The 21,625-nt window shown below is 45.6% G+C and overlaps 1 protein-coding gene across 1 annotated transcript in view; it reads right to left on the bottom strand.

The window, feature by feature from the left end:
• The window catches only part of clcn4 (chloride channel, voltage-sensitive 4), a 57,598-nt gene extending 38,871 nt beyond the window's left edge, over positions 1–18,727 (bottom strand). The window contains exons 1-6 of the mRNA XM_079495161.1: positions 18,521–18,727; positions 13,259–13,416; positions 12,850–12,949; positions 10,932–11,119; positions 7,127–7,249; positions 5,113–5,319 (exon numbers count right to left, since the gene is read on the bottom strand). Of these exons, the coding sequence (XP_079351287.1) occupies positions 5,113–5,319; positions 7,127–7,249; positions 10,932–11,119; positions 12,850–12,949; positions 13,259–13,416; positions 18,521–18,554 (810 nt within the window). The 5' untranslated portion in view covers positions 18,555–18,727. The remainder of the gene's footprint in view (positions 1–5,112; positions 5,320–7,126; positions 7,250–10,931; positions 11,120–12,849; positions 12,950–13,258; positions 13,417–18,520) is intronic.
• Positions 18,728–21,625: the final 2,898 nt, after the last annotated feature.

Below are 21,625 nucleotides of genomic sequence, written 5' to 3'. Positions count from 1 at the left end.
CAGTGTCTCTCTGATGTAAAGGTGTTATTTGGACCAATGAGAAGCAGTGTCTCTGATGTGAAGGTGTTGTTTGGACCAATGAGAAGCAGTGTCTCTGATGTAAAGGTGTTATTTGGACCAATGCGAAGCAGTGTCTCTGATGTAAAGGTGTTATTTGGACCAATGAGAAGCAGTGTCTCTCTGATGTAAAGGTGTTATTTGGACCAATGAGAAGCAGTGTATCTGATGTAAAGGTGTTATTTGGACCAATGAGAAGCAGTGTCTCTGATGTAAAGGTGTTTTTTGGACCAATGAGAAGCAGTGTCTCTGATGTAAAGGTGTTATTTGGACCAATGAGAAGCAGTGTCTCTCTGATGTAAAGGTGTTATTTGGACCAATGAGAAGCAGTGTCTCTCTGATGTAAAGGTGTTATTTGGACCAATGAGAAGCAGTGTCTCTCTGATGTAAAGGTGTTATTTGGACCAATGAGAAGCAGTGTCTCTCTGATGTAAAGGTGTTATTTGGACCAATGAGAAGCAGTGTCTCTCTGATGTAAAGGTGTTATTTGGACCAATGAGAAGCAGTGTCTCTGATGTAAAGGTGTTATTTGGACCAATGAGAAGCAGTGTCTCTGATGTAAAGGTGTTATTTGGACCAATGAGAAGCAGTGTCTCTCTGATGTAAAGGTGTTATTTGGACCAATGAGAAGCAGCGTCTCTCTGATGTAAAGGTGTTATTTGGACCAATGAGAAGCAGTATCTCTGATGTAAAGGTGTTATTTGGACCAATGAGAAGCAGTGTCTCTCTGATGTAAAGGTGTTATTTGGACCAATGAGAAGCAGTGTCTCTGATGTAAAGGTGTTATTTGGACCAATGAGAAGCAGTGTCTCTCTGATGTAAAGGTGTTATTTGGACCAATGAGAAGCAGTGTCTCTCTGATGTAAAGGTGTTATTTGGACCAATGAGAAGCAGTGTCTCTGATGTAAAGGTGTTATTTGGACCAATGAGAAGCAGTGTCTCTCTGATGTAAAGGTGTTATTTGGACCAATGAGAAGCAGTGTCTCTCTGATGTAAATGTGTTATTTGGACCAATGAGAAGCAGTGTCTCTCTGATGTAAAGGTGTTATTTGGACCAATGAGAAGCAGTGTCTCTGATGTAAAGGTGTTATTTGGACCAATGAGAAGCAGTGTCTCTCTGATGTAAAGGTGTTATTTGGACCAATGAGAAGCAGTGTCTCTGATGTAAAGGTGTTATTTGGACCAATGAGAAGCAGTGTCTCTTTCTGATGTAAATGTGTTATTTGGACCAATGAGAAGCAGTGTCTCTCTGATGTAAATGTGTTATTTGGACCAATGAGAAGCAGTTTCTCTCTGATGTAAAGGTGTTATTTGGACCAATGAGAAGCAGTGTCTCTGATGTAAATGTGTTATTTGGACCACTGAGAAGCAGTGTCTCTGATGTAAAGGTGTTATTTGGACCAATGAGAAGCAGTGTCTCTGATGTAAAGGTGTTATTTGGACCAATGAGAAGCAGTGTCTCTGATGTAAAGGTGTTATTTGGACCAATGAGAAGCAGTGTCTCTCTGATGTAAAGGTGTTATTTGGACCAATGAGAAGCAGTGTCTCTGATGTAAAGGTGTTATTTGGACCAATGAGAAGCAGTGTCTCTCTGATGTAAAGGTGTTATTTGGACCAATGAGAAGCAGCGTCTCTCTGATGTAAAGGTGTTATTTGGACCAATGAGAAGCAGTGTCTCTGATGTAAAGGTGTTATTTGGACCAATGAGAAGCAGTGTCTCTCTGATGTAAAGGTGTTATTTGGACCAATGAGAAGCAGCGTCTCTCTGATGTAAAGGTGTTATTTGGACCAATGAGAAGCAGTGTCTCTGATGTAAAGGTGTTATTTGGACAAATGAGAAGCAGTGTCTCTCTGATGTAAAGGTGTTATTTGGACCAATGAGAAGCAGCGTCTCTCTGATGTAAAGGTGTTATTTGGACCAATGAGAAGCAGTGTCTCTGATGTAAAGGTGTTATTTGGACCAATGAGAAGCAGTGTCTCTCTGATGTAAAGGTGTTATTTGGACCAATGAGAAGCAGTGTCTCTGATGTAAAGGTGTTATTTGGACCAATGAGAAGCAGTGTCTCTCTGATGTAAAGGTGTTATTTGGACCAATGAGAAGTAGTGTCTCTCTGATGTAAAGGTGTTATTTGGACCAATGAGAAGCAGTGTCTCTGATGTAAAGGTGTTATTTGGACCAATGAGAAGCAGTGTCTCTCTCTGATGTAAAGGTGTTATTTGGACCAATGAGAAGCAGTGTCTCTCTGATGTAAATGTGTTATTTGGACCAATGAGAAGCAGTGTCTCTCTGATGTAAAGGTGTTATTTGGACCAATGAGAAGCAGTGTCTCTGATGTAAAGGTGTTATTTGGACCACTGAGAAGCAGTGTCTCTGATGTAAAGGTGTTATTTGGACCAATGAGAAGCAGTGTCTCTGATGTAAAGGTGTTATTTGGACCAATGAGAAGCAGTGTCTCTGATGTAAAGGTGTTATTTGGACCAATTTGAAGCAGTGTCTCTCTGATGTAAAGGTGTTATTTGGACCAATGAGAAGCAGTGTCTCTGATGTAAAGGTGTTATTTGGACCAATGAGAAGCAGTGTCTCTCTGATGTAAAGGTGTTATTTGGACCAATGAGAAGCAGCGTCTCTCTGATGTAAAGGTGTTATTTGGACCAATGAGAAGCAGTGTCTCTGATGTAAAGGTGTTATTTGGACCAATGAGAAGCAGTGTCTCTCTGATGTAAAGGTGTTATTTGGACCAATGAGAAGCAGCGTCTCTCTGATGTAAAGGTGTTATTTGGACCATTGAGAAGCAGTGTCTCTGATGTAAAGGTGTTATTTGGACCAATGAGAAGCAGTGTCTCTCTGATGTAAAGGTGTTATTTGGACCAATGAGAAGCAGCGTCTCTCTGATGTAAAGGTGTTATTTGGACCAATGAGAAGCAGTGTCTCTCTGATGTAAAGGTGTTATTTGGACCAATGAGAAGCAGTGTCTCTGATGTAAAGGTGTTATTTGGACCAATGAGAAGCAGTGTCTCTCTGATGTAAAGATGTTATTTGGACCAATGAGAAGCAGTGTCTCTGATGTAAAGGTGTTATTTGGACCAATGAGAAGCAGTGTCTCTCTGATGTAAAGGTGTTATTTGGACCAATGAGAAGCAGCGTCTCTCTGATGTAAAGGTGTTATTTGGACCAATGAGAAGCAGCGTCTCTCTGATGTAAAGGTGTTATTTGGACCAATGAGAAGCAGTGTCTCTCTGATGTAAAGGTGTTATTTGGACCAATGAGAAGCAGTGTCTCTGATGTAAAGGTGTTATTTGGACCAATGAGAAGCAGTGTCTCTCTGATGTAAAGGTGTTATTTGGACCAATGAGAAGCAGTGTCTCTCTGATGTATAGGTGTTATTTGGACCAATGAGAAGCAGTGTCTCTCTGATGTAAAGGTGTTATTTGGACCAATGAGAAGCAGTGTCTCTGATGTAAAGGTGTTATTTGGACCAATGAGAAGCAGTGTCTCTCTGATGTAAAGGTGTTATTTGGACCACTGAGAAGCAGTGTCTCTGATGTAAAGGTGTTATTTGGACCAATGAGAAGCAGTGTCTCTGATGTAAAGGTGTTATTTGGACCAATGAGAAGCAGTGTCTCTCTGATGTAAAGGTGTTATTTGGACCAATGAGAAGCAGTGTCTCTCTGATGTATAGGTGTTATTTGGACCAATGAGAAGCAGTGTCTCTCTGATGTAAAGGTGTTATTTGGACCAATGAGAAGCAGTGTCTCTGATGTAAAGGTGTTATTTGGACCAATGAGAAGCAGTGTCTCTCTGATGTAAAGGTGTTATTTGGACCACTGAGAAGCAGTGTCTCTGATGTAAAGGTGTTATTTGGACCAATGAGAAGCAGTGTCTCTGATGTAAAGGTGTTATTTGGACCAATGAGAAGCAGTGTCTCTCTGATGTAAAGGTGTTATTTGGACCAATGAGAAGCAGTGTCTCTGATGTAAAGGTGTTATTTGGACCAATGAGAAGCAGTGTCTCTGATGTAAAGGTGTTATTTGGACCAATGAGAAGCAGTGTCTCTGATGTAAAGGTGTTATTTGGACCAATGAGAAGCAGTGTCTCTGATGTAAAGGTGTTATTTGGACCAATGAGAAGCAGTGTCTCTCTGATGTAAAGGTGTTATTTGGACGAATGAGAAGCAGTGTCTCTCTGATGTAAAGGTGTTATTTGGACCAATGAGAAGCAGTGTCTCTCTGATGTAAAGGTGTTATTTGGACCAATGAGAAGCAGTGTCTCTGATGTACCCAGTGTTACTACTACCTTTTGTCACTGACTTTTTTGTCACTGACGAAACAGAATTGAGCTATGATGACCAAAACTAAGACTAAATATATTGACAATTCCACTAATAAAAACTAGACTAAAATGTTAGGAAGGGACTAGTGGACAAGAGATCAAGTCATTTTACACTAGGTTGCAAGCTGAAAATAGCAGATCTACAAGCTCGAGCTTGTAGATCTGCTATTTTCAGCAAGTGTAACGGCATTACGACGTGAATACATCATTACGACGGCATCAAGGCCCGCCAAAGTTAATTTAGTCAACTGTAGATTTAGTCGACTAAAATCGCATGACAATTAGTCGACTAAAACTAGACTAAACACTAAAAACATTCCAGGTGACTAAAATGTGACTAAATTAAAGTTCCATTCCAAAGACTACGACTAAAAGTCGTAGTCTCTCTCTCATTAGCAGGCAACAGTGCAGCACTATCTCTCTCTCTCTGTTTCTGGCACAACAGCACCCCTACTGGTACTCATGAGTCACACATGAGTCACACACAAACATAGTCACACACAAACATAGGTTAACACGGACATTGCTGTTCCTTGGAGTGGTTGCACCACTCAAAAACAGAGATGTGCTGTACTGTACCCACCTCTCTCTGTACTGTACTGTACTGTACTGTACTGTACTGTACTGTACTGTACTGTTTCTGTACTGTACCGCACCGCACCGCACCGCACCGCACCGCACCGCACCGCACCGTACCGTACCGCACCGTACCGTACTGTACCCACCTCTCTCCTCTTCCCTTCGTTCTTGCTGTACTTGGAGAACAGGCTACAGAACAGGTTCCCACAGCAGCAGGCCACGTGGACCAGAGGCCCCTCCTTCCCCAGGCTGAGCCCAGACGACACCGCCAGGACCAGAGTGACCGTCTTGATGAGCAGGGTCCACTTCCCCAGGTAGCCCCGGATGATGAACCCAGAGAGGATGGTCTTGATCTGTGTGGCAGAACATAGAGCAATAATACGTCTTGATCTGTGTGGCAGAACATAGAGCAATAATACGTCTTGATCTGTGTGGCAGAACATAGAGCAATAATACGTCTCGGTTAATGACAGTCAGGTTCAACTGACTGGCTGGCTGGCTGGCTGGCTGGCTGGCTGGCTGGCTGGCTGGCTGGCTGGCTGGCTGGCTGGCTGGCTGGCTGGCTGGCTGGCTGGCTGGCTGGCTGGCTGGCTGGCTGGCTGGCTGGCTGGCTGGCTGGCTGGCTGGCTGGCTGGCTGGCTGGCTGGCTGGCTGGCTGGCTGGCTGGCTGGCTGGCTGGCTGGCTGGCTGGCTGGCTGGCTGGCTGGCTGGCTGGCTGGCTGGCTGGCTGGCTGGCTGGCTGGCTGGCTGGCTGGCTGGCTGGCTGGCTGGCTGGCTGGCTGGCTGGCTGGCTGGCTGGCTGGCTGGCTGGCTGGCTGGCTGGCTGGCTGGCTGGCTGGCTGGCTGGCTGGCTGGCTGGCTGGCTGGCTGGCTGGCTGGCTGGCTGGCTGGCTGGCTGGCTGGCTGGCTGGCTGGCTGGCTGGCTGGCTGGCTGGCTGGCTGGCTGGCTGGCTGGCTGGCTGGCTGGCTGGCTGGCTGGCTGGCTGGCTGGCTGGCTGGCTGGCTGGCTGGCTGGCTGGCTGGCTGGCTGGCTGGCTGGCTGGCTGGCTGGCTGGCTGGCTGGCTGGCTGGCTGGCTGGCTGGCTGGCTGGCTGGCTGGCTGGCTGGCTGGCTGGCTGGCTGGCTGGCTGGCTGGCTGGCTGGCTGGCTGGCTGGCTGGCTGGCTGGCTGGCTGGCTGGCTGGCTGGCTGGCTGGCTGACTGACTGACTGGCTGGCTGGCTGGCTGGCTGGCTGGCTGGCTGGCTGGCTGGCTGGCTGGCTGGCTGGCTGGCTGACTGACTGACTGACTGACTGACTGGCTGGCTGGCTGGCTGACTGACTGACTGACTGACTGACTGACTGACTGACTGACTGACTGACTGAAAATTGTATTCACAGTTTGTAGAAATGGGAACATTTCAAACGAAAGCACTTAAGGACCACTTCACCGCTTTTCAACCTATCTTCATAGAATTGGTCATAATTGGTAATAATCATGATCATGATAAAATACCACCATTTGTTTCTACTCAGTCTGTGTCTCATAGGAGGGCTGTGGGCAGTTCAGAAACCAGTCTGTGTCTCATAGGAGGGCTGTGGGCAGTTCAGAAACCAGTCTGTGTCTCATAGGAGGGCTGTGGGCAGTTCAGAAAAAACTCTGTGTCTCATAGGAGGGCTGTGGGCAGTTCAGAAACCAGCCTGTGTCTCATAGGAGGGCTGTGGGCAGTTCAGAAACCAGTATGTGTCTCATAGGAGGGCTGTGGGCAGTTCAGAAACCAGTCTGTGTCTCATAGGAGGGTTGTGGGCAGTTCAGAAACCACTATGTGTCTCATAAGAGGGCTGTGGGCAGTTCAGAAACCAGTCTGTGTCTCATAGGAGGGCTGTGGGCAGTTCAGAAACCAGTCCAATCAGATCCCAGACTGCTCACCTCAGGGATCCCAGACTGCTCACCTCAGGGATCCCAGACTGCTCACCTCAGGGATCCCAGACTGCTCACCTCAGGGATCCCAGACTGCTCACCTCAGGGATCCCAAACTGCTCACCTCAGGGATCCCAGACTGCTCACCTCAGGGATCCCAGACTGCTCACCTCAGGGATCCCAGACTGCTCACCTCAGGGATCCCAGACTGCTCACCTCAGGGATCCCAGACTGCTCACCTCAGGGATCCCAGACTGCTCACCTCAGGGATCCCGGAGCCACAGGCGTACGGAGCGAACACTCTCACTAAGGACACGGCCAGGAAGGAGAACAGCAGAGCCCACAGGATGTACAGGAAGTAGTTGAGGAGGTACGACCCGGCTCCCTGGAGGAGGAAGATACAGAATACAGAATAATGTGGTTATGGTTATGGTAAATGGTAAATGGTGCATTTATATAGCGCCTTTATCCAAGGCGCTTTACATAGATTGTGCATTACATTCACCCATTCACACACACATTCATACACCGATTGCGGCGGAAGCCATGCAAGGTACCAACCAGCACATCGGGAGCAATTTGGGGTTCAGTGTCTTGCCCAAGGACACTTTGACATGTAGACAGGAGGAGCCGGGATTCGAACCGCGGACCCATGGATCATTGGACGACCTGCTCTACCTCCTGAGCCACAGCCGTTATGGTTATGGTTAAGGTAAGGAACGTGAGGGTTAAGGTAAGGAACGTGAGGGTTAAGGGAGGGTTAAGGTAAGGAACGTGAGGGTTAAGGTAAGGAACGTGAGGGTTAAGGTAAGGAACGTGAGGGGTTAAGGTAAGGAACGTGAGGGTTAAGGTAAGGAACGTGAGGGTTAAGGTAAGGAACGTGAGGATTAAGGTAAGGAACGTGAGGGGTTAAGGTAAGGAACATGAGGGTTAAGGTAAGGAACGTGAGGGGTTAAGGTAAGGAACGTGAGGGTTAAGGTAAGGAACGTGAGGGTTAAGGTAAGGAACGTGAGGGGTTAAGGTAAGGAACGTGAGGGTTAAGGTAAGGAACGTGAGGGTTAAGGTAAGGAACGTGAGGGTTAAGGTAAGGAACGTGAGGGTTAAGGTAAGGAACATGAGGGTTAAGGTAAGGAACGTGAGGGTTAAGGTAAGGAACGTGAGGGTTAAGGTAAGGAACGTGAGGGGTTAAGGTAAGGAACGTGAGGGTTAAGGTAAGGAACGTGAGGGTTAAGGTAAGGAACGTGAGGGTTAAGGTAAGGAACGTGAGGGTTAAGGTAAGGAACGTGAGGGGTTAAGGTAAGGAACGTGAGGGTTAAGGTAAGGAACGTGAGGGTTAAGGTAAGGAACGTGAGGGTTAAGGTAAGGAACGTGAGGGTTAAGGTAAGGAACGTGAGGGTTAAGGTAAGGAACGTGAGGGGTTAAGGTAAGGAACGTGAGGGTTAAGGTAAGGAACGTGAGGGGTTAAGGTAAGGAACGTGAGGGTTAAGGTAAGGAACGTGAGGGTTAAGGTAAGGAACGTGAGGGTTAAGGTAAGGAACGTGAGGGTTAAGGTAAGGAACGTGAGGGGTTAAGGTAAGGAACGTGAGGGTTAAGGTAAGGAACGTGAGGGTTAAGGTAAGGAACGTGAGGGTTAAGGTAAGGAACGTGAGGGTTAAGGTAAGGAACGTGAGGGTTAAGGTAAGGAACGTTTTACTTTAAAACGGCCACTTCACCCCTCATGCAGCCAGAGCTTATTTTAATGATGTTTAGGACACAAGAAACACTTTCCTAGGGTTTTTATGCGTGTGCGTGTGCGTGTGTGAGCGTGTGCGTGTGCGTGTGTGTGTGCGTGTGCGTGTGTGTGTTTCTAGATATTTCAGTCATGACGCCATGTTCATCATGACTGAAACGTGATGTCACTTCCTTCCTGGACTACACGTTGTCTCGGTAAGACAGCCCACATGGGCTGTCTTACCGAGACACAAGTGCAGCAAAGCATTATGGGCATTGTAGGCATTCAGCTATCCAGTCAAACCCTAGTAGTCAAACACACAGACTACATTATATTTCTGGCACATTTCAAATTGTTCTACTAAAGAACAAAGATTTGAGTTAAAAACGTTCGCCCTGAAAGAATATATATATTCAAAGATTTACGCCACTTTTTCAAGACTTTTCAAAAACAGCAGATCTACAAGCTCGTAGCGCGGCACTCGGTGCCGCGCTACGAGCTTGTAGATCTGCTGTTTTTCAACAGCTAAAGTATAACATAATGCTATAAACACCAAAAGGGGTTCCCGCTCCAGAATGGCTTAAACTCACAAACATGTGGGTACAGAATGCTGCTGACTGTGTTGCTTTTTGCTTTTCTGCACACTCAGCATTGCCGTTCTGAACTTGAGTGATAATTTAGTGGTTAATTGTAGGTTTTGAACAAACCACCACTTAGTTACGACCACGTTTATCCAGCCTGCTCCTCTGACTCAGCACCTCCACTGTGGAGGTGGTTCGTAGCAGCCAGCTGAGTCATCACGGTACATTTCACTTTCTCAGGTGAGCTAAGCCCATTTAGGCCTGACGTTGAAATTTAAAAAAAAATGTCTTCTAAATCCTGACAGTTTTCTGAACTACCTCATGTTTCTGTATCAGTGGTGCTCAATATTTCAGGTCAAGGACCCCCGAAAATGATATGTAATTGGGCCACCGACCCCCATCTGAAAATATGTTATTCCAGGAACCCCTCAGAAGCAAAGATTTGAGTTAAAAACTTTCGCCCTGAAAGAATATATATTCACAGACATGTCAGCCTGTCACAGACATGCCAGCCTGTCACAGACATGTCAGTCTGTCACAGACATGCCAGCCTGTCACAGACATGCCAGTCTGTCACAGACATGTCAGCCTGTCAGACATGCCAGTCTGTCACAGACATGTCAGTCTGTCAGACATGTCAGTCTGTCACAGACATGTCAGTCTGTCAGACATGTCAGTCTGTCACAGACATGTCAGTCTGTCAGACATGTCAGTCTGTCACAGACATGTCAGTCTGTCACAGACATGTCAGTCTGTCACAGACATGCCAGTCTGTCACAGACATGTCAGCCTGTCAGACATGTCAGTCTGTCACAGACATGTCAGTCTGTCACAGACATGTCAGTCTGTCACAGACATGTCAGCCTGTCAGACATGTCAGTCTGTCACAGACATGTCAGTCTGTCACAGACATGTCAGCCTGTCACAGACATGCCAGTCTGTCACAGACATGCCAGCCTGTCACAGACATGTCAGTCTGTCACAGACATGTCAGTCTGTCACAGACATGTCAGCCTGTCACAGACATGTCAGTCTGTCACAGACATGCTTTTTCTACTGTTGCACAACTTGTCAGCTGCCCCAAAGAGCACGGCAAAGATGGCGTGAAACTTTGAAAGAAAGAAAAAGAAAAAGATAAATGATCAACTCGGAGATAAACCAACACTCAAGGCTTTCTAAGGTCTGGAGTACAGCCAGAATCTTTCTAGCAATCCAGACGTTTCACACAAACCACAACCACATGCACCCCATGCTTGCTCTGTGATAGCATGTCATGTCACAACGGTTCAAAGTTTTACCATGGTCACAACGGTTCAAAGTGTTGCCACAAACCATTCAAGCATTTTATAGAAAATGTGAGGAATGTACAGCATCAATATGACTATATGACCCCCCATTAATTTCAATGGAAGTTGCTCAGTGGCGTTTTGAAGCACCCGGAAGTATAATTATAACTCAATGGATCGAGTGAGCGGAAGTTTAGCCTAGCCTTTAGCCCCCGGACCTCAAATTTGAGGTCCGGGGCTCGACGCACGTGACGTCATGAACGTCCGTCCACCTCCATGAGAGTGCTGCAGTTCCACTTTGTGCCAGTAGGTAGTGGCAGCGTCAACGTTGGATGGCCTTACTGGGGGCGTGGTAGAGCCTCCTCTAGAGGCTCCAACCGGCACCACTCTAGTATCTAACATTTGGGAAACGAACAACCCTTTGCCACGGACACATTAAGTCTGTGTGCAGACATATTGATGACATATGATCCAAAGTGCGGTTCTGACCTCAGCGTGTCCGGTCATCAGCTCGGCCCAGGTCTGCCACTGAGGACACTTGTCTCTGTTGTCGAAGGTGGTCTCGTTGGACGTCCAGCAGCACTGCTCGTGGCTGTAGTAGAACGCTGACAGACACACGCCCTCTTTCAGGTCCGTCATCCAGTCCACCGCCAGGTCAATCACTCCAGCCAGCGTGCCTGGAAACAGAGGCACGCACGCACGCACGCAGGCACGCACATATTAGAGCCCCGACTAATGCCAATCCCGATTTTGGAGAGACCTACAGCACCAAACATGCAAAATAAATGACATGAAAATAATGTATATCCCACTAGAGGTTAACCTCGCTGTGTGTGTGTGTGTGTGTGTGTGTGTGTGTGTGTGTGTGTGTGTGTGTGTGTGTGTGTGTGTGTGTGTGTGTTAGGCATGTGGAAAATAATCGTTACGTATCGTAACATCGATACAGACGTGCGCGATGCGAGTGCATCGGTTCATTCACTGTGTATCGGATACAATTGACGGGTGAAATCTCGATGCATCGTTCGCGGAGTGCTTGCATCGGTAAAATCCATGGTTGCACAACTTGAACCGTTTTCATGTTGTATTTCACCCTATTCTGTGTTTCCGAGGCGCGTTGAACGCACCATCAGAAAAGGAAGAAAAAAAAGGTCTGCACGCTGCAGCGCACACACAGTCAGTGAACAGAAGCTGCCGTACGACGGTGCAGAGTAGACACGTTGAGACAACAAACAGACTAAAGAGCACCCGCGACTAACAGAAGTGAGCCCCACGGGTTAAACAAGAGAAGCACCACCTTTAGCTTCGTAAAATCGCTGTCCAAGCTTTGTCCGTGCGTTGATCAGTTGTTGACTTTTCCCTGTAGCACTGCGTGCTGGTAATGATCCACAGCTGTTCTTGCTGATTCTCCGACGCAAATGCGAATCTGCGTCGCGATCATCAATTTGTAATTAAAGAAAGCTTCTGCAGTCTGCACACACGTGTATACAACAACAACAACGCCACAGCTGGGTGTACTGCTTGTGTTTAAAGTCGTTTTCAACCGTTTCACAACTTTCCACTGTCCAGCTTCCCCCTGCTGTTCTCTGGGATAGAAGCCTCATTTATATTCTTGCAGCACGACGGTGTCGCACGCCTACAATTGCAGATCCACAAGCTCACAGCGTGGCGTGGATGCGACGCGTTGTGAGCTTGTAGATCTGCATCTGCTATGTATTTAAAACGTTAATAATACATGCAGGCCAGGGTCTTCCATGTTTTTCAGGTCAAGCCAAGGACCCCTTAGCTGAGAGTGAGAGAGAGATAAAGCAGGGACCCCCCCACTATACATAGGCTATTATATTATAAAACTGTGTTGCAGATTAAACTAGACATATAGACTTGTTTGACAGCACTGCCCGTGTGACCTGTAAATTAAGGTTTTGTTTATTTGTTTCTTTTATTATTATTTTATTTATGTTAACATTAATTGATGAACGATAGGCTATTACATTTTAATCTCTTAAACCCTCTATACTCAAAACCTCAAATTGACCTTTATGGTATATAGTATATAATAATGAATTATATACTATAGCCTATGATTAGTAATCTAACACAATAACCAGCAGAGAGCAGACCCTCTGTTTACTGACAGAATTCTATAAGTTGGGTTGTTTGAGATGCAGAGCTATAATACTAACCTACAGTAAAACAATAAATTGCTTTAATTGAATTGAATTTTTACATGTTTTGGGAAATTAACAGAGCTTTAATATAAATCCTTTATATTGTGTTGAATCGCCATCAAATTGCATCGTATCGCACTGGCAGTGCATCGAGATGCGTATCTAATCGTGAGATGAGACGAGATTCAGATGCCTAGTGTGTGTGTGTGCATGCATGTGTGCGTGCGTGTGTGCGTACCCACCTGACAGGAGTCCAATCAGCAGCATAACGACCCATCCTGACCAGGCGTCCAAAAGGCTCTTGATGAACTCCCAGATGCTCTCCTTGCTCTTACTGGTGATCTGATGGACACGCACGCACGCGCACACACACATGCACACACGCACACGCACACGCACACACACACACAGTGGTTTTACAATATAAATTGGGGTACCAGAGATATAATTTCCATTAAATCGGGGGGTCCGTAGCATAATGCGTGTGAATTTGGGGGTCCATGAAATGAATATGTTTCGGAATCACTGCTAGAGCTGTAAAAATATGCATACGCATATGTTTTCAAATGGGGGTCCGTGGCCTAATGAATGTTGATTTTGGGGTCCTTGACACGAAAAAGTTTGGGAACCACTGGTGTAATAAATGCAGACCTTGCGGTGGCGGTCCGTGTCTCGGGACTTCTCCCTCAGCCAATCGATGGTGTGGAAGTCCTCGTAGGTTCCCACGTCCGGGAAGGGCTCGTCCAGGAAGTCCATCAGGTTGCCCGTCCCGTTGGTCTCCTCTGTGGGCGTGGCGCTGCCGCTCACCCCTGGTAAAACACAACGAGAGAGAATTCATTCGTTGGTCTCCTCTGTGGGCGTGGCCTGTGGGCGTGGCATGTGGGCGTGGCATGTGGGCGTGGCACTGACGCTCACACCTGGTAAACATAACACAATAATTACCACAATTAAAGGGGAAAACCACTCATTTTCAACATTGTCATTAATATACCTTAGAGTTGTTGTGTGGAAATAATAAAAGCCCCCCCCCCCCCCCTTCTGTGTAGCCTAGAACTGGAGGTCTAGAACCTGAGGTCATGTGATCAGTGACATCACCGAGTGGACTCTTTGGCTTGCAGAGTACATCTTCGTGATGTCACTCGCTGATTGATCACATGACCACAGGTCACGTGGAAAAAAGGGGGGGGGAACGGGGGGAGGGGGACTTTAACTATTGTTTTGTACAAACTGGTCCAGTTTCAGATTGCAGCCGTCTCTTTGATTGATTGAAATATTGATATTTTGCAGAATTACAGTACATTTCAAGCACAACAAACTCAATACAAAGACTGTTAACTGTGAGTGGACGACCCAATAAAGCATTACACTGGTTTACAAGAGGGTCCACCTTGTTCAATTCATCAAAACAGGGAAAAGAAACATATACAGTGAGGGGAAAAACAAAGGGGGGGGGCATTGTGACTCGCTTGTAGATCAACTGGTCTAGTTTTGGCAAAGAGATTTGTTTTGTTTTGTTGTTGACTGAAAAAAGCTGTTCACTAGAGGGTCTACAGGTTAACCACTATAAAATAAAATAAAAGACAATTCTCTCTCTCTCTCTCTCTCTCTCTCTCTCAACCGGGCTAATTGTTGTGATGCTATATTAATTAACTACATATGATGGGGGGGGGGGCACCACCTGGAACCCCCTCAAGGACCCATGTGGGTCCCTGGACCCTACTTTGAGAACCAGTGGCCTACCGTAGGCCTTTATGAAATACACAGCTGGTCAGACAAGCCCGGGTCTCTTAGTTACAACTACAGATGTCCCGATAGGCCGATACTGTATCGGTATCGGAAAAGTATCGGATCGGCCCTTGTCAGTCATATCGGGTCATATCGGTATCAGTGAATATGCCAGTCTAACCAGCGATCCCACACAGGCGTAAGGAAGGGGTTGACACTATGCCAGTCTAACCAGCGATCCCACACAGGGGTAAGGAAGGGGTTGACACTATGCCAGTCTAACCAGCGATCCCACACAGGGGTAAGGAAGGGGTTGACACTATGCCAGTCTAACCAGCGATCCCACACAGGCGTAAGGAAGGGGTTGACACTATGCCAGTCTAACCAGCGATCCCACACAGGCGTAAGGAAGGGGTTGACACTATGCCAGTCTAACCAGCGATCCCACACAGGGGTAAGGAAGAGGTTGACACTATGCCAGTCTAACCAGCGATCCCACACAGGCGTAAGGAAGGGGTTGACACTATGCCAGTCTAACCAGCGATCCCACACAGGCGTAAGGAAGGGGTTGACACTATGCCAGTCTAACCAGCGATCCCACACAGGGGTAAGGAAGGGGTTGACACTATGCCAGTCTAACCAGCGATCCCACACAGGGGTAAGGAAGGGGTTGACACTATGCCAGTCTAACCAGCGATCCCACACAGGCGTAAGGAAGGGGTTGACACTATGCCAGTCTAACCAGCGATCCCACACAGGCGTAAGGAAGGGGTCGACACTATGCCAGTCTAACGAGCGATCCCACACAGGGGTAAGGAAGAGTTTGACACTATGCCAGTCTAACCAGCGATCCCACACAGGGGTAAGGAAGAGGTTGACACTATGCCAGTCTAACCAGCGATCCCACACAGGGGTAAGGAAGAGGTTGACACTATGCCAGTCTAACGAGCGATCCCACACAGGGGTAAGGAAGAGGTTGACACTATGCCAGTCTAATGAGCGATCCCACACAGGCGTAAGGAAGAGGTTGACACTATGCCAGTCTAACCAGCGATCCCACACAGGCGTAAGGAAGGGGTTGACACTATGCCAGTCTAACCAGCGATCCCACACAGGCGTAAGGAAGGGGTTGACACTATGCCAGTCTAACCAGCGATCCCACACAGGCGTAAGGAAGAGGTTGACACTATGCCAGTCTAACCAGCGATCCCACACAGGCGTAAGGAAGGGGTCGACACTATGCCAGTCTAACGAGCGATCCCACACAGGCGTAAGGAAGAGGTTGACACTATGCCAGTCTAACCAGCGATCCCACACAGGCGTAAGGAAGGGGTCGACACTATGCCAGTCTAACGAGCGATCCCACACAGGCGTAAGGAAGAGGTTGACACTATGCCAGTCTAACCAGCGATCCCACACAGGGGTAAGGGGTCGACACTATGCTAGGGATGCCGACGATTAATCGATTTTCCGATTAATCGTCGGAGTCTCCGAAATCATAATATTTCATAATCGTTTTTGTTTTTTTTAATAGCCAAAATATAGGCTAATAAGTAAGGCTGCATGATATATCGAACATGTACCTTCATCAGAGTGGAGAATATAAGTATAAATCAAGTTGAGCAAAGCCACTCTTCTCTGCCCCTTTCTCTAACAGACACAGTTAACGATCGCTTGTTAAGTGCCTGCCAGACAGACAATCAGATGAAATGAAGGCAGTTGTAGAGTAGAGTGTAGACTAGTGAACTGAACGTTTTCTGTTTATATCAAGTACTTCATACCAGCCCCTTATGAAACTACTTCTCCCCAAATCCAAATGGATTTCATTTTCCATCCTGAATGACAGTAACTAGCATATAATGAGAACTGAGAAGATCTCCACAAAGGTTTACTCATAAAAACTGATTATAAAACTGTAACCATCAAAGCATGCACTCAACATATAATGGTTATGTGACCATGGCTTGTGCATAATATAAAATATTGAAAGTTTTATCTGATATTGATTAAAAAAATAAAATAAAAAGTTTTTTTTTCTGACGGATCGGTGGACATCCCTCCTGGGGATGGGATCGGTGGACATCCCTCTAGTCCCCAGTTGAACCAACCTCTCCTGGGTCGTTTCCACTAAGTACTGCAGCCACACCTCCCCATGACATCATTAGATTACACACTATTACACTGGTTCCCAAAGTGGGGTGTGAGGACCCCCAGGGGTCCTTGGGGGAGTTCCAGGGGGTCCCCAGCTAAATGATAGTCAAGGTTCCATTTGTACACTCTCAGAGTTACGGTATCATTGATTTTACAATATAAATTATTGGGGGTCCCAGAGATAGAAATGCCATTAAATGGGGGGTCCGTAGACTAATGTCAAACTGGGGGTCCTTGAAAATAAACGTGTTGAGAATCACTGCTAGAGCCGTAAAAATATTCTCTCATGGGGGTCCCTGGCATATCTCTTCAAATGGGGGTCCGCAGGGCTAATTAGTGTCAATTTGGGGTCCTTGTAATCCACTTCAAGACTTAAAGACTCCGAGTTAATAATGCACACTAAATTGTAATTCATATTTAGTAATTGTAAGTTTAAGTCAACAGAGTTAAAGCTATTCTCAAACTATTCCTCGTGTAGCTATAGGGACCCCCTGCAAGAGGTAATTTAACTGATTATAGTCACACAACCACCCATTCATTACTTATAAACCCACTTATACAACAGGCCCTTATTGCAACCCATGCATATTTCACACCTTAAAGGACCACTTCACCACTTTTCAACATCTCTTCATATAATTGGTCCTCACTAATGTTCATGATAAAACACCACCATTTTTTCCCTACTCTCTGTGTCTCATAGGAGGGCTTTGGGCAGTTCGGACACCCGTCCACCAGTGACATCATCATTAGGCAGATTTGTTTTAAAATATATTTAGATTTGTATTATCGTGAGAACGATGGCTTCAACGTTTGCATTGCAACTTTTCAGGAAAAGAAAGCCTGCCGTTTCTATTAGCTTGGATTCACCATCGATGATGTCACTGGTGGACGGGTTTCTGAACTGCCCACAGCCTTCCTATGAGACACAGACTGAGTAGGAAAAAATGGTGGTATTTTATCATGATCATTAGTTAGGACCAATTATAGGAAGAAAAGTTGAAAAGTGGTGAAGTGGTCCTTTAAAGATAAATAACAAAAGTCATAATAAACATTATGTCAGTGTGAGAGACAACCAGCCAGCCTGTAGCCATACAACATGTTGTCATTATAACGACAATGCAAAAACTAAGACATATTAATTAATGGCTTAATCAATTAATCGTTATATATAAAATATACCAATAAAGCGCCATCATGTATTGTATGTTTTACACGTGCACAACAATGCATGTCATTTTATATTACACTGGTTCCCAAAGAGGGGTCCGGGGACCCCCAGGGGTCCATGAGGCAGTTCCAGCTAATCTTATCCCAGCTAAATGATAGTTTAAGAACCAAATGGACCCTTATGAGTCTGTAACTCTGAGAGTGTACAAACGGAACCAAATGGACCCTTATGGGTCTGTAACTCTGAGAGTGTACAAACGGAACCAAATGGACCCTTATGGGTCTGTAACTCTGAGAGTGTACAAATGGAACCAAATGGACCCTTATGGGTCTGTAACTCTGAGAGTGTACAAATGGAACCAAACGAACAGGTCCATTTGGTTCCATTTGTACACTCTCAGTTAAATTAACATTGATTTTACAATAATATATAAATCGGGGGGTCCCAGAGATAGAAATGCCATTAAATGGTGGTCCGTAGACTAATGCATGTCAAACTGGGGGTCCTTGAAATTTAACAGGTTGAGAATCACTGCTAGAGCCGTAAATACATTCTCTCATGGGGGTCCCTGGTATTATCTCTTCAAATGGGGGTCCGCGGGGCTAAATAGTGTCATTTTGGGGGTCCCCGAGATATACATGCCATTAAATGGGGGGTCCATAGACTAACGCATGTCAAACTGGGGGGTCCTTGAAATTAAACGGTTGAGAATCACTGCTAAAACCTTTCTCTCATGGGGGTCCCTGGCATTATCTCTTCTAACGGGGGTCCGCGGGGGTTAATGAGTGTCATTTTGGGGGTCCTCGACGTGAAAAGGTTTGCTATAAAAAGCCTCCATCATGTTTAAATCATAATGTTTTATTTACCTTCGCCCTGTTCCTCCATCATGTCTCCAGACATCCACTACGTCACGGACTGACTACAATAACTAACAACAATGTATGAATATAATATATATATATTTTATGATATTATGTATTTAATCTCCGCCGCGACGACCTGCCATTTTAACCTCATGTTTGTTTGTTTTTAAATATAAATATAATAAATATATAAATAAATAAATGGAGGAAGGAGCGTTCCCTGGTCCTCCCACAATGCACTCTGTTCGTTGTTTGGGATGGTGACGTCATTGACGTGCTCGTGCACGTCGTGGGAAGCGCGGTGCGGTGCGGAGGGCAGTGACGCAGTGACGTCACGCGGTCGCCAAAAAAGTGGGACAAAATCACCAAGAGTGGGGTCCAGCTAAATGATAGTCTTGAAACCAAATGGACCCTTATGGGTCTGTAACTCTGAGTGTACAAATGGAACCTATAGGCTAATGGACCCTAACGGGTCCATTATTTATTAGTTAAATTAACAGTGATTTTACAATATAAATCGGGGGTCCCAAAGATATAAATGCCATTAAATGGGGGGTCCGTATAGCCTAAATCCATGTCAAACTGGGGGTCCTTGAAATGAAATGGGTTGAGAATCACTGGGTAAAAATCTTCTCTATGGGGGTCCCTGGCATATCTCTTCAAATGGGGGTCCCTGGCATATCAAATGGGGGTCCCTGGCATATGAAATGGGGGTCCGCGGGCTAATTAGTGCCAATTTGGGGGTCCTTGACATGAGAAAGTTTGGGAACCATGGGGTAAAAAGTACACACATTTATGTAGGCCTACTTGAGTAAAAGTATCAATGCAGAATAAATAGCTTACATAATTCAAAATGTACTCGAGTAAAAGTACAACAGTATTGGTACCAAAATGTATTACCAAAAATAGTTCAAGTACTCATGGTGCAGAATGTCCCGTTTCAAAATCTTTTGAAAATAGCAGATCTACAAGCTCACATGATCACATCGCATTTCAAATGCCCAAAATATATATAATGTAGAGGTGAAGTGGTTAATGTATATATTTTGTAATAATAACACAAATCTACAAAGTAACTAATAGTAAAACTAAAGTTTTCAATTAAATGTGGTGAAATAAAAGTACAATATTTGCCTCTGAGACGTAGTAGAAGTCAACGCAGGGACGTGCACACATAGACAGCAAAGGGGGCTTCAGCACCTGCCCTTTTACCCGTCTGTAAGTAGAACTGTAAGTATTAATGATTTTTTTCAGACCTCCAGTTCTAGGAAACACAGAGACCCCTTTCCCACCGGTTGGTTCCCAATGGGAACCGGTTCAGTTATTTCCCACCGGTTGGTTCCCAATGGGAACCGGTTCAGTTCTTTCCACCGGTTGGTTCCCAATGGGAACCGGTTCAGTTCTTTCCCACCGGTTGGTTCCCAATGGGAACCGGTTCAGTTCTTTCCCACCGGTTGGTTCCCAGTGGGAACCGGTTCAGTTCTTTCCACCGGTTGGTTCCCAATGGGAACCGGTTCAGTTCTTTCCCACCGGTTGGTTCCCAATGGGAACCGGTTCAGTTCTTTCCACCGGTTGGTTCCCAATGGGAACCGGTTCAGTTCTTTCCCACCGGTTGGTTCCCAATGGGAACCGGTTCAGTTCTTTCCCACCGGTTGGTTCCCAATGGGAACCGGTTCAGTTCTTTCCCACCGGTTGGTTCCCAATGGGAACCGGTTCAGTTCTTTCCCACCGGTTGGTTCCCAATAGGAACCGGTTCAGTTCTTTCCCACCGGTTGGTTCCCAATGGGAACCGGTTCAGTTATTTTCCACCGGTTGGTTCCCAATGGGAACCGGTTCAGTTATTTTTGGTTCTTATAGTCCATGAGCCAGAGCTCCAAGATTGGTGGGAAAAACTAGACCTATATTAAATTGTTTATAGGATCAATACAAGTAAATTATTAACATGATAAGTGATAACCCTTCCACAGTAGTAGCTTTTTCATTATTTTGCACATTTTCCTACATAATGCCTCATTTGCATATTTAAATTTGTAATACAATAAATCATTGTCTTCTTGTAAGTATTCAATTGGGGAAGTTTCATGGTGATAACAATCTAATATAGGTATGGTTTTGATCCACTCAATTCATAATTGAGTACCACAGACGAAAAACAGTCTAAGTCCAATTTTCAGACTGACCCCTCCACGAAAAGGCCTTGTTGTCCTGAACCCTTATCTATCATTTATATATTATGGATCAATAGTGTGGACTTAGACTGTTATTCGTCTGTGGTACTCAATAATGTTCCAATTTTGAAGCTCTGGCTCATGGGTGGAAAAGGGGCCAGAATGGGGGGACCTTTTTTATTATTTCCACATAACAGCTCTAAGGTATATTAATGACATAGTAAAATGTTGAAAATGAGTGGAATGCCCCTTTAAGTACAGCCTACAGTACTTGTGGAACTTTCCACCACTGCACAAAATCACAGTTTTGTCCGAAATCATAAATCAGTGAGATTATATTTTATGATGCTATGGAAACTAAATGGCCGCAAATGACTGATGGGGGGGAAATAACGAGCGTGTAGGCATCAATCAAACATAGATCTTTTAATAGGCGTCGATCATGTGTGAATCTATTTAAATTACTGTCTGTGTGTCATCCAAATCATCTTATGAGGGGGTTTTAAATTACTGTCTGTGTGTCATCCAAATCATCTTCCAAGGAAAATGGGGCCATATTGTGGTTCTTAAGAAACACAACATGCCAATAAATCTTGGTACAATCTCATTGCACTGTGCTCTGCTCAGACTATTTAAGGCCTGACTCACCCTTCGCATCTAGCATACAACATTGATGCATGCTAGATGTATGAAAGGGTTTGACTTTGTTTACATCTTGCCCTAATGCATTTCCAATGGAAGTCACATGGTTTGACACAACATTTGTGTTGTATGGCTTTCGGCTGTGTTTCGACTGCCTCCCACCCCCTCATACAACACAAATGTTGTGTCAAACCATGTGACTCCCATTGGAAATGCATTGTGAGCTTGCATCAGTCAATAATTCTCATGCATCAGCCATACATCAATCTGGTGAGCTCACACCTTTAATGCACTGCAT

Source organism: Electrona antarctica (genome assembly GCF_951216825.1).
Source record: "Electrona antarctica genome assembly, chromosome: 24".
Taxonomy (NCBI): Eukaryota; Metazoa; Chordata; class Actinopteri; order Myctophiformes; family Myctophidae; genus Electrona; species Electrona antarctica.
The sequence above is the reverse complement of the archived record's forward strand: the minus strand, read 5'-3'. Positions and strand labels throughout refer to the sequence as shown.